The sequence below is a fragment of the Pipistrellus hanaki genome (genome assembly GCF_964339955.1).
Source record: "Pipistrellus hanaki genome assembly, chromosome: 10".
Lineage (NCBI taxonomy): Eukaryota > Metazoa > Chordata > Mammalia > Chiroptera > Vespertilionidae > Pipistrellus > Pipistrellus hanaki.
In genome coordinates, this window is record NC_140512.1 from 17047173 (window position 1) to 17061161 (window position 13989).

Sequence of the window (13989 nt, forward strand, 5' to 3'; positions counted from 1 at the left end):
AAAAAAAAAAAAATAGGAAAAGCTGCTTCAAACATTTTAGAAATTCCACCTTAGGATGAAGCCAAAGATTTAAGTAAATGTTGAAACTTGGGAAGCTGCATCAGCAAGATAACATCACACCCTCTTCCAGGATTCTTTCAATTCATGATCTTGGTTTGGCTAAGAAACAGCCTTTAGTCCATAAGTGCAAATATAGCTGCCAATTTAGTTCTTGGGAAAGTTTCTTTCAGTGAATGTCAGAGAAAAAGCCAGTAGTTAAGTGAATTGGGGAGCTGGGATTAGCCCACAGGTTGGTTTGACAGCTGAGACCTATGAACTTGTGGTTGAGATAATAAAATATTTTCCCCCATTGGAAGGGAATTCCCAGCTTTTTCTTTGAGAGAGTGAGTGGCAGGCAGTCAGAGGTGAGGGTAATGCATGTCCTCATCTTAGTTCACCAAGATTTGGCTCTCACAGGATGAATTTTAATGATCAAACTGGTATCCTGCCCAGGAGAGAGAATTAATGTTTTATTTTGGAGAAGGCTGTGCATGTGTACCTGGATGCTAAATGTTCTCAAAATAGAAAACTGACTTAGAAATAGATTCTTTTACTTTAGCTATCATATGCAAATTATTAGTCTCTTCTAGAAGGATCACTGGAAATCAGCCAGCATCAAAGAAATGGAATCCAGCTAATCCCTCCAAGAAAATGGACATTTTAGAACTTGACTTTTGAAAGGCAAACACAGGCTGACTCCTGCCCACAGACCACCAAGAACCCAAGTGAATCTGAAAGCCATGGTCAAAGTACAGAGTGAGGACATCTATGGCTAAGATAATTCTCTGCCACCTTAGGGGCAAATCATTTAGCCTTTCTGAGCCTCAGCTTGCTTATCTGTTAAATGGGCATAATAATACTTCATAGGACAAAGGACATAATGGATGTGAAAGCACTTGTAAGCTATATGTTGATATCCAAATATTGGCTATTTTATCATGTCTGCCCACCTAACCCCATTGTTACCTCGCCCGCCTCTAATAATATAGACTGAGAACTGAGCATCATTGTTGCTCTCTTGCCCTACACAGTCAGTCTTCACCTCTTAGTGTCCAACTGGAAAAGTCTCCCCAGTGACCTTTCTGCTTCTAAATTAGCCTGGCTTGACTCTGTTTGCTCACTGCTGAAGCAATAATCATGTCAAAATCACACTTTGATCATATCTTTCCCTTGTTCAAAACCTTTCAATGATTTCCCATTGTCTGCAGAAATAAGTCCAAACTTAAAGGAGCTGGAATTAAAAACCTTTACCCACTAAGCAACACTGACCTGGTCTCCTATCTAAATAACATCAGTGAGAGGGCCACATAGCCGTCAAAAGGTGTTAGTGCTGCCCTACCAGGGTGCTTTATTGGTGAGGCATGGACCTACGAAACAGGGGGTCATAGTTCAATTCCCAGTCAGGGCACATGCCTGTGTTGTGGGCTCAATCCCCAGTGTGGGGCATGCAGGAGGCAGCCTATCAATTATTCTTTCTCATCATTGATGTTTGTTTCTCTCTCTCTCTCTCTCTCCCTCTTCCTTCCTCTCTGAAATAAATAATAATAATAAATGTATTAGTGCTGACCAATGCTAGATTGGAGGATAGGCTATGTAGCCACATGGGTTTGCCAAAAATTTTTGCTTCCCATTCCCCAAATCTTGGCTTTGAGAAAGTCCATTTGAGACTTGCCTTCCTCTCTGTGATAATTTTAAGTGGATCTTACCCAGCTTTCTACCCATTCCAGCCTCCCTAAGGGTTCCTGTGTTCACTCTCCTGTCCTGTAGCCTGTAGCCTGTCCTGTAGCCTGTTCTGACATGGCATTTAATGACTTTTTGAGAGTATGCCACACCAGCCACGTCAACAGTCTCCCAAATTTACTCACCTCTTTCCATCTCCACTCTGACTATTCTAGTTTAAGCCACCACCTTCTCTCACCTCTACTACTGCAGTAGCCTTCCCCCAAATCTCCCTGCTTTTCTCATAATTATCCATTTTCTTTTTAAATAGCAAGTTAATTTTACCTTATTTCATTGGAGATATATATATATATATATATATATATATATATATATATATATAAATAATATCTATCTATCTATCTATCTATCTATATATCTATCTCCAATGAAATAAGGTAATATATATATATATATATATATATATATATATATATATATATAATTTTTTTTAGGAAGCATGAAACAAATGATCCTATGAACTAGGATCCTATGAACCACTCAACAAAGATCTGGAACTATTGAAGTTATTTGTACACTTTTCCTTGTTATAATTCCTCCCCACTCCCTAGAAGTAGTCACAATCTTGAGATTTGCTTTTATAATTCCTTTCCTCCTATCTTTTTAACAAATTAAATTTATTGGGGGTTACGTTGGTTAAAAAGATTATATACGTTTCAGGTGTACAATTCTATAATACATCATCTGCATGTTGTATTGTGTTTCACAACCCCAAATCATACCCTTTACTTCTACCTTTAAAATATATATATATATTATTGGTTTTTTACAGAGAGGAAGGGAGAGGGATAGAGAGCCAGAAATATCAATCAGCTGCCTCCTGCACACTCTTTTGGGTATGTGCCCGCAACCAAGGCACATGTCCTTGATCGGGATCGAATCTGGGACCCTTGAGTCTGCCAACCCTCTATCCACTGAGCCAAACTGGTTAGGGCCTTTGCTTCTATCTTTATAGTATTACCTTATAGGTATTTATCACTAAACACTAGTTTAGTTTTGCTTGCTTTTGAGATTTACAAATGAAGCAACAGTGAATCTGCTGCAACACCCTCCCTGCCCCAACATTATATCTATAACATAATTATTTATGTTGGTGTTTGTAACTTAGGTTTATTCATTTTCATGCTTATAGTACTATTAAATTAACTAAAAATAAATTGTATATAATCTATTATCTATTAATGAAGTTGAGTTTCTTTTCATGTTTGTCATTTGTGTTTCCTTTTCTGTTAAATTCTGTACATAACTTTTGCCAGTTTTTCCCTTTTTGGCTCTTAAGAAATTGGTTTTTAAGAGTTTATTATATTACTTTGTATTGTTATCTTTTATCAGTAATATATTTAGCATATACCTTTCTCCCAATTTGTGGCTTTTAGTTTTTTGGTTTTTTTTTTAATAGAATATTTTGATGAACAGAATTTTTTTTTATTTGAGTCTAGCTGAATTGATCAATTATTTCCTTTATGATATTGTTTTGCTCAATAAGTTCTTTCCTTTTCTGAGATTATCTATATTTTCTTCTAAAATTAAAAATTCTGCCTTTCACAGTTAAGTCTTTAATTCATTTGGAGTAGGTTTTTGTGTACAATGTGAGTTAGATATTTAATTTCCCTCCCCCCCCCCTCCAAGTAGATAACCAAGAAGAACTGTGAAGTGTCTGAGAATTTATGCAACTTGCAAACTAAGGAGCTAGCCTGCCAGTTTATGGATGCTGGCAGAATAAGAGACTCCCAGGTCAGCACAGCGAGCAGCCAGCTGCTGTTGGTTCCCTTGCCAAATTCTCAGAGACCTATGAGAAGAGGGCTGCCTGGCACCTGCATTGCACTGGGTTGCATTACAGGAGAGGAACACCGAGCTAAGAGATCCTAAGTCTTTTATAGTGAGCAATGAGGCAGTCTGATCTTTGCCCCAGAGGGACACATTATCTTTATTACAGAACAATGAACAAACCTACTCTTGGCTCTGGAGGGAGAGCTTGTCTCTCTTTCCCAGACTGCTTGCTACCTAAAGAGTCTTGAAAACAGCCTGGAGTAGAGGCAGTCAGTGTTTCTGCTTGTAAGATGTTCAGATACAGAAGAGGCTTAGACTTTGTTGACCTTATTTGGCGAGATCTATGTTAGAGATGCTTCCTCCTGACAAGATGTGTGGTTGTGCTGCCAGCAACCCGGCTCTAGCAAGCTCTTTAAATTTTTAAAAAAATATGTAAATTTGTTTGACCATATGGAGCATATAAGATTGAATTCCAGACTTTAGGGGACCAGATCCATGGGTTAAAAATTTCAGGGGTGACTAGTCCTCTTTTTCTTAACACACACACACACACACACACACACCCCATCTAGAGCCAGCATGGAGGTAAGAGTTCTTGATACACTTCTTTTGTTGCTAGCATGAATATTTTTCCTGGGTCACTGTCTGAGGTTATGGCTCTCTTCAAGCGTCCAGGTTGAGGGTGGGATTCTCAAATGTAGCTCATCCAGTTCCAATGGCCCAAGGCTTAGTCTCCCATTCCCTACTCTATATGGATACACCTTCAGGCACTCCCAGTTTTTGTATTTGCTTACACTTCACACTCAGTTTTCAGTTTACTCTTCTTTTTCTTTATGCCTTTGGGGTTTCTCTGATTTTGCTGCAAGCTAAGTTGTGAATTAAAAGAACAAGCTCACTGTAATTATCCAAGACCTAGTAGTATTGTATAAAGGAAGGCTTTTTAGAATATCTAGTTCATACTGCTACAGGCAGAAGCCAAGAGTAATCTTTTAAAAATGTAAAATAATTTACATGGCTCTTCTCTTACGACTCTCAAATGGCTTCTTCTCACACTTAAAAAATGTACCAACCGTCTTGGCCTCCAAAGCACAGAGCTTGTTCACATCCCCTGCCTCTGTGCCGGGCTGCTCCTCAAGTATGGTGACCTTATTCCTGCGTTGGAGCCTTTACACTGGTGCTCTGTGTGTGGCATGCTCATTCCTGCTTCTTCACCTGGCTGGCTCATTCTTCTCACTCTCATTTGTGCCACCTTTGCATAGCAGCCTTCCTTGATTAGCTTTCTCTTTTTTCCCCATTATTACCATTTTAATTCTGTCCAAGGTACTTAGTGTATTAGCTGACACCTGTTCATTGTCTCTTTTCCTACTAGAACCCAAGACCTTTTTTAGGTTCAAGGGACCTTGCTTATGTGGTTTACCACTATCTTCTCAGGGTTTGGGACAGTACCTGGCACACAGTAGGGACTCAATACTTGTTTGCTGAGTGACCAGAACTGAACATTGATTCCTTAGCCCCTTTAGACAGGACCTAGGTTCTCCAGTGTCCACTACTTCCTATTATGTCCTCAACCCAGTTATTTACCAATCTGGCCCCATAGGCATTTAAAATTTTAATCCCTGATCATAAATGTCACTCTAATTATCTTCAGCATTTTGAGAGCAAATGTCGTGTTTTATGTCTTTTTTTCTTCTTCTTCTTTTCTGACTTCAATGCTTTGCATAAGGTAGGAGGGGAAAGAATTAACAGTCATTGAATATCTCCTACCTGTCAAGCACACCACCAGTATAATTTATATCCTTAAAATACCACTATGGGGCCAGGTATTATTATTATTTTTTGTTAAATTTAATAAATCTTTACTGCTCCGATTATTACAATTGTTTCCCCTTTTTCCTCCCATAGCTCCCTTCCACCCGGTTTCAGTCAACTCATCACTTGTGGGTGATCACTTTGTAAATTATATAAATGTCTAATCAGGTGATTGTACACCTGTAATTGTACATCAACTGTAATTGAAAAAAAATGACAAATTCAGTAAAAAAAAATCATCACCTCCCCCTGGATTACAGGACAAAGACAGACACTGAATGCACTGAATGTGTGCCATGCAGCCAAACAATCTTTAAAATAACAAAATCGTATTTTTATTTTTATTTTGTTTTTTTACAGAAATTCAGGTATTCCAACAAATTTCTTTACATTTCCTGGACCTTAAAAAATTACACACAACTTTTGGACGCAATACAACAGAACAGAATGAGAAAGGGAGTCACTTTATTATTTTTTTAAAAAGATAAAAACATACTTCTTATACGTAACATTTAGTGACTTACACAGTATTACCTATGTACAAATGGTACATCATCAATGACTGATCTTCAGAGCACTGTGGTATGTATGCTAAATTACACTTAGGTTTTATGGAAGAAAAAAACTTTAAAAAATTTGCATATGGATAGAAAACACTTTTTCAATTTTGTAAACACCACTATTAGTGATGTGAAACTCCCAAAGGAATCTGTAATTTACATGGGTTAGAGAGAGCTAATACCTTTATTTTTATTGCAGATAATGTAGAGAGGTACTTCCCTTTAAATAAAAGATGAATTCTTGAAAAGTTGTGTGTAATTAAGTTTATTAAGTAGGGTGTTTTGAATGCACCGGGGGAGCTAATAATTAAAAGTAACTCCAAGAATGGCTACTTTACAGATTAAAAAGTATTCCCTAAATTTAGTTCTTTAGAAAATCCATATCTTTGTGAATTGGGTTTCACTGATTTGAGCATACTTGTAACATACTCTTAGCCATTTGAAACCTAATATTGTTTATGGTGAAAAGATGTCTACTGCCAGAAATATTCGTCAGAAATATGGGTGTGGCCCTAATAGAGAGTAGAGAAATCAATTGTGATTTCTATCACTTCTTGTATTATCTTCCGTTGCTACTTCAGTGACATATGGCAATTTTATCTTAATTTTGAGTCTAAAAATGAGGGCCTGTTTTCTGCTCAGGTACAGAACATGGTTTGGTTTACCCTGATTGCCCCTGGATGTACATTTTAGCTTGTGATCATTCTCAAGCAATTGACTACTTCATTATTAACTAGTTTTCTATTGTTGCATATTGGCAGGCTACATGGTGAAGGTGCTGGTGGGGGAAAACCCGGGAGCAAGAGATGGTTGAAGACAACTGATCAGTTGTAACTACCTTCCGACGCCAACCAATTAAGAGAAAAATTTGAGATTTTTGAAACCAACGTTAGTAAACAAAAAGGCAATTTACTCCTACCAACTTTCTTTGATCTGTATAAGTATATACTCACTTATTTCTAAGGCTATTACATTATTATTTATTTATTTAGTACCACTTACTATCATTTAGACATAGGTTTAATGGAATGATCTGTTTTTTTTTTAAAACAAAAAATGAGTGTGCAAGTAAGGGAAAGAAAGGAGATGGGGTTCTCATGACATGTGTGTTAAAGAAATAGAAGGGAAAAAAAAAAGAGGAGATATTTCATATGCCTATTTAGAAAGTATGTTAAATTCCTATGGCTATACTAGGGAGAATTAGAAAAAGTCTTTATCTGATAGCAGCCTCTATAAGTATATGTGAGCATTGAAGGTGAACATGAGCTTTCTACATTTTTTTTTCAGAGTTCCTTGATGCTGTTTCCTGAAAGGTGGGAAATTTATTTGTCTTGGGAACCTGTGATGTGGATGTACTTCCTATAATATACAGCTTGATGGAGTCAGAGTATACATCAGAAACACTTTCTCAGTAATAACTTGTACAGACATTGAACTGAACAGACTCAGTAAAAACTCTGAAGCATTACACCTCTGAACGGAGTGATTGGACCTAATTACACAGTGGAATAAATGAACAGCGGAGAAGGGGGAGGCAAAGGTCATGGCCCCTGTGACGATATTCAGAGGCATTTTCTAAGACGCTTCCTCAATAAATGATTAGTCTCTAGGCTACTGAGATAGAAATACTTTAGGATTGACTGCCTTTTTAAGTATAATGTTAAAAGAGTAAAGCTTTTTTGTTTTCAGTTGGATTAAAAAAGGACAGTTTACAAACCTCAGTACATATATATTTTACATGTTAATTCTAGCACATTTATATTCCTCTTTCTTGAAATATTTCCTGAATATGATTTCTTATGAATGTAATTTCTTGTGAATGTTATCTGATCTTATACGATGATAGTTTCCTATGAGCTGGTGTTTAATCCATAATCACTCCCATCTCTGATCTGATTTGACAAAGTGGGTGTTTCACTCTTGTTCATTTCCATCTCCATATCCACTCTCTCCCAAGTGTCTTCTTTCTTGATGTTGATGTACAAAAGCTGTTATTCGATTTGTTTAGCTTGTGCTCATTCTAGAGAATATTGGCTTAGCAGAACTGCAGGTGGGAGGTGGGGAAGAGAAAGAGAAGAGAAAAGAGAAAAAGAGCATCATTTTTTTTTTTTTAGCAAGATCTTTGTGCATATTTATCACAGAAAAAGCACGCTAACAAATGGTTCAAATGCATTTGTCATCAAAGAAGACTGAAGAAGTTTCTATTCATTAAACAAACAGTATCGTCTTCTAGCAAGCACCTCCCTCTTCCTTCTATAGCTCAGACACGTGTATTCCCTACATCTGGGTGAACATTATAGGCTGCTTTGAAGGAGCAAGAAAAAATGGGAAATGATCTCAAGCATCACCAATTTTTTTTTTTTTTTTTTGCCTGACATAAAAAAATGTCTCATTTGAGTGTTTTTCTTTTTCCTCCAGGTTTCACTTATTTATCACACAATCAACATGATAACATCAAGGAAAGAAATTATTATAAAGATAAATCATTCACAATCCAATCACACTGAGATTAACGATTTTATTTCCATTCCTTATTTTATATAGCTGGAATCATAGTATAGATGACACTGTTAACATTATATTTAAATCAATTTTCTACATTTCCACTCTCTGCATCATCAGCATCAATTTTTAATGGCTGCATAATATTCTATTCCATTCTCATTTCTTTTCATTGCATGATCAATCTTCCATCCTCACTATTTCACCATTGTCAGATACATAGGTAGTTTCATTTTTCAAAAAATTATTGTCAATAACGAATATCTTTGCATATAAAGTTCTTTTTGTTCTTTCAATTTTTAAAATGTTTAATCCTCATGTGAGGGTATATTTTTTATTTTATTTTAGAGAGGGAGGAATAGGTAGCTAGCTAGTTAGAAACATTGATCAGTTGCTTTCCATAAGTGGCCTGACTAGGGATTGAACCCTCAACCTGGGTATGTGCCCTGACCAGAATTGAACCTACCACCTTTTGGCATTGGGATAACACTCCAACCAAGTGGGACAAAGGGAAATGGGACCTTGGAAGCTCAGGGTTTGATTCCAAAGAAATAAAGCTTTCTATAATACCTCATCCTCCCATGTGATTCTCAGAAAATTCTTTTTCTTGTGACATTGCAAGCACACCACTCCCACCAGCAACTGGTGAGGACAAAGAGGGCTCCCAACCGATAACACTCCCAGTCTCAATGCGGTTTCTTCTTTAAATCCCTAGTTGTAGGGCTTCTATTCAGCTAGATTTCAGGTGGTTCTCAGTGATGGTTGTTCTGTAGTTTAGTTGTAATTTTGATATGTTTGTGGCAGGATGCAAGTACTGAGTTTACCTACACTACCATCTTGACTGGAAGTCCTTAACCTTTCCTTCTTCTTCTTTTCTTTTTAATATTTTCATTGATTTCAGAGAGGAAGGAAGAGGGAGAGCAAGAAACATCAATGACGAGAGAGAATTATTGATAGGCTGCCTCCTGCACACTCCTGGGGATTAAGCCCGCAACCCCGGCATGTACCCTTGACCAGAATCAAACCCGGGACCCTTTAGTCTGCAGGCTGATGTTCTATCCACTGAAGCAAACCAGCAAGGGCAACCCTTCCTTCTTAAAGCTCTCTTCATTGTTCGATTGTTAACATTGGAACTATACTGCCCACACATCATGCCAGTCTTGGGCAGGGAGCTGAGGAGTGAATGGAAAAATAAGAGAGTGAAGTCAGTGAACCAGGCCTGGATTGGGGGAGGTCAGTGAGGCTCCAGGATACAAGATTTAAGAGGGAGTTCACTTCCAAGGTTGTGCAAATGTAGGGTGAGTGCCTTCTTAGGAATATCAGGGGGAACACTTTGTCTAGGTACCTCATTGGCCTCATCCTAGTCCCAGTCCTGCTGGTGCACACAGGCTGCTCATCACAAAGCCTCCTAGGAATGTCTGATTGAGTTTGAGTTACTTAGACACTGCTACCACTGTGGCGTTTTTGTTTCCTAGTGCATAACACCACTATGCAATAGGAGCGCCAAGATATGTGAGAATCCTGCAGACCAAGCCGGGCTAAAAATAACCAGCATATTTGTTCCAGCAGTGATCAGAACACAAACACTCCCCACACAATCTCAGGAAAACACTTTGCCGTGGACAGTAAAATTAGAATGCTACTGCAATTACTTAAAACACATGCACAATGAAGAATTCTCCACCCGAAGGCTTAGAAAAGACTAGCCCTTTAAGTGAAACCAAGAGGACAAAAGACAGGGTTTTCTTCTGCAGATGTTACCATTACTCCTCCGGTCTAATGACTATGAGACACAAAGGCAGTTTGAGAATCAAGTGGGAACATTAGTGTGGTTACACTGCGATATTCACTTTGTAAAACATTCTGCTTTTCCTCTCTCTGCCCCCCAGCCCACCCACACCCCAATTTTCAGCTTAACATTTCTCATGCACCATGGATATTGCATAGCTCAGGGGAGGCAATTTAAAAGATGTCATATTCTTCCATGTTTGTACAGAGCAGGATGGAATAAAAAGTCATTTGGTGATGCTTTAGACCTTTGTTCAATCAAGTTTGTCCTTGTAACACATCATGGGCTCCGACTTGCTTATGTTCCAATTCTATGGGGATCTTTGCAAATCTTTTTGAAGCTGTCATTTGAACCACTGTGCATGAGAGCAGCATTTACAATGGCCACATTGTCTTGACTATGCAAATGGTTTGTTGTTGAACTTTCTATGTGTTTGTAGACTTTGAAAGGTCTCCTGGGTCAGCTTCTGCTGGTTGTTTCTATCTGACCTATTCAGTTAGGGCCTGGAGAGCCCAATGTCATGATAGCTGGGAGGTAGGTACGGCCTCAGTGAAAAACATATTTAGTGGGAATATCAGGCTTTTTAGCAAAATGGCTTACAAGATCTTTGTTATGGAAGTAAAATAAATAAGTCAGAGAAAGACAAATACCACATGATTTCACTTAGTTGTGTGATTTAAAGAATAATATAAATGAACAAACAAAACAGAAACAGACCCATATATGCAAAGAATAGACTGATAGTTGTCATTGGGGAGAGGGCTGGAGAGACTGGGTGAAAAAGGTGAAGAAATTGAGAAGTACATATTAGCATGCACAAAATAGCCAATATGGTCAATGATAGAAAATATGGTCAATAATATTGTATTAACTATGTATAGTGTCAGGTGGGTACTGGCAATTTTGAGGGCAACACTTGTGTGCCACCCTTCCACAGCACACTCTTGGTCTGACTACGTGCTGGATAGGAAGCTACTCCTGTCCCCAGCCCATCTATAGTCCCTAATGCCTTCTTACCCTAACCAGAGTGGCAACACCAGCACGTCCTTCTGGGTATTATAAATTAGTTTGTATCCAAATTCTTAGCTGGACCTGAGCTAATGGGTGTGACTGTGTCTACTGGTGGCGTCTATGACTTCAATGCTGGCTGCTGAGGCAGAGGGATGAGGAGTGGAGAGAAAGAAGGACCAACTGTTATAATAAAAGGCTCTTTTCAGGTAAAACCAGTGACCGGGATTACATTTTTAGAACCGAAAGCAAGATACAAAATAGAAATAAATTACTTCCAAAGACTTCCACCACCCTAGCTGTCACAGTTCATTTTGGCTTCTTCCTATCACGTTGCGGTTTATCTGCCTCTTAACACTACTTACGATCTGTAATTATCTCATGTGTTTTCTTGTTTTCTGTTCCTCTCCCCCATCAGAATGTGAGCTCCAGGCTGCTAGGATGTTCTCTGCTTCACTCACAGAGCAGCTCCTAGATCTATGACAGGCGATCAGAAAGAGAAGCTCTCCTTTTCTCAGTACTCCACTAGACCCGTGGTAGGCAAACTGCGGCTGGAGAGCCACATGCGGCTCTTTGGTCCCTTGAGGGTGGCTTTTCCACAAAATACCACGTGCGGACGCATACGTACAATGTGACTGAAACTTTGTGGCCCATGCGCAGAAGCCGGTTTTCAGCTCTCAAAATTCAATTGTTGTACTGTTGATATTTGGCTCTATTGACTAATGAGTTTGCTGGCCACTGTCCTAAACAAAGGCTTTTGCTCTCTTGGCCTGGTTGGTTGCTCTTGGTTTGCCCTTGCTCTCTTGGGGCTCTTGTTGCAGGGGGCTCAATCTCTTGGCTCCCCCGTATTCTCCCACATGGCCCACAGCCCTGTGGACCACACACACAATGGACTAATGGATTGCAACTAGCTTAGTACTGTGCTGGAGCCAGCTCCACCATGGAGTGGAAACTTAGGACACTGGCTGTGCTAGCTCGGCTGAATCCCCAGCTATACCTCTTCCAGGGCTGGATTAAAGGAAAAGAGAATTTGTTAAATGCAGAGATGCAATTCCACACAAATAAAAATCACTCATCCTCCTGTGTGAGTCTCAGAAAATTCTTTTTCTCTAGATATCATAAGGATCCCAGTATGTGCCGCACCAGCACGGCCAAAGGGTGAACCTGAGTGGGGACAGCTGAAAGGCTTAGAAAAGACAGACAGGAGAATGAAAGCGGGGTCTCGGAGGGAAGCTGCTTCTCTGAGAGACAGTGACCACGCCCACAAGCCGCGTCTTTATTTTATAGCAGATGCCACGAGGCAAAGTAAGGGCGTGGTCAAGATGTTTACAACATTCTCCTGGGTTTCGATCAGACTCAATTACATGCACCTGATCAAGTTTTGTTTACTACGTAGCAGCCTATATCACTTAGGCACGTGGGGCCACCTGTCCGGACCATAAATTCAAGCTTATAACTACAGCTGTTGGCTTTAATTGTGCTGGGAGGGCTCGGCCCTCCAAGCTGGGATTTGCATGTGGTCATGAGAGGACTGTGCCCTCTCATCATTACAAGGATTGAAACTGTCCAAACACTGTGGTCGCTCTCCACACCAGTACATATTATTAGGATTAATACATCAGCGCTAACATTCTGTTTATCGGAGAAATGTGTGGATGGTCTGTCTTCATTGCTAGAGGGAGTGGTCCATGTGACTGCCCAGTATGTGGTTTACTATGAAACCCCTATAAAAGGAGGTGGGGTGGATCTCTTCTCAGCCAGTCACTTCTGGGAGCAAGCAGTTGCTTTGCCCGTTCATGTAAGTTTCATTAAAGCTCTTAGGAATTTGGATAGAGATGTGTCAATTCTTCAGAATCAATCCTGAATTTAGATTTTTGGGGCTTTCCCCCAACAGCATTTAAGACTCATTCTCCCTGAGGAGAGACACAGAGGAGATGAAATAGAGTAGATTCAAGAAAAGCAGTTTCTGAAATTTCCTTGTTAAATTTTTCCTATTTTGACAAAATAAGAAATCCATATCGTGCCCTAGCTGGTTTGGCTCAATGGATAGAGCATTGGCCTGCGGACTAAAAGGTCCCAGGTTTGATTATAGTAAGGGGCAAATGCCCGGACTGTGGGCTCCATCCCCAATAGGAGGCGTGCAGGAGGCAGCCAATCAATGATTTCCTCTCATCGTTGATGTTTCTCTCTCTCTCTCTCTCTCTCTCTCTCTCTCTCTCTCTCTCTCTCTCTCCCTCCCTCCCTCCCTCCCTCCCTCCCTCCCTCTCTCCCTCTCCCTTCCTCTCCCTTTCTCTCCAAAATCAATAAAAATATATTTTAAAAAAAGAGAAATCCAAATCTTTTCTTATTGCTTATTTGGAATACACATTTCAAATAACTCTCCAGGGTTTTGTAGGCACCAATGATGATATCCAAGTGCTGGAAATACAATTTCATTTGAGAAAAGCCTTTGGCTGGAAGGAGAAGGTAAGGTGCCAACAAACTTAACCCTGGGGGAAGATTGTTGTTTTATGGATGTGGTCATACATCAGTCAAATCAGGTCCCCAGTAAGGACATTTCCGGAAAGCTTAGAAATCAGCTGTGGTCCTCATTCCCCGTAAACCTATTGGCTGGGATTTTAAGGTTTTTCTGTGATGATAATAGCAATCTTTCCTGAGCACTAACTGTGTGTTAGACATTGTGCTAAGTACTTTATATACATCATGCTGTGCAACCCCCACAATGGATCCTAAAATCAAAGCAGAGCAGGGAAGGGGCTAAGTCACTGTGAG

General features: G+C 39.5%; 1 protein-coding gene across 3 annotated transcripts in view; it reads right to left on the minus strand.

Annotated features, from left to right (window-relative positions):
- Window positions 1-7208: 7208 nt before the first annotated feature.
- Window positions 7209-13989, minus strand: part of LHFPL3 (LHFPL tetraspan subfamily member 3) — a 392623-nt gene continuing 385842 nt past the window's right edge. For all 3 annotated transcript variants that reach the window (XM_084897863.1, XM_084897865.1, XM_084897864.1), the window contains one exon: window positions 7209-7962. In XM_084897863.1, the coding sequence (XP_084753989.1) occupies window positions 7934-7962 (29 nt within the window). In that variant the 3' untranslated portion in view covers window positions 7209-7933. The remainder of the gene's footprint in view (window positions 7963-13989) is intronic.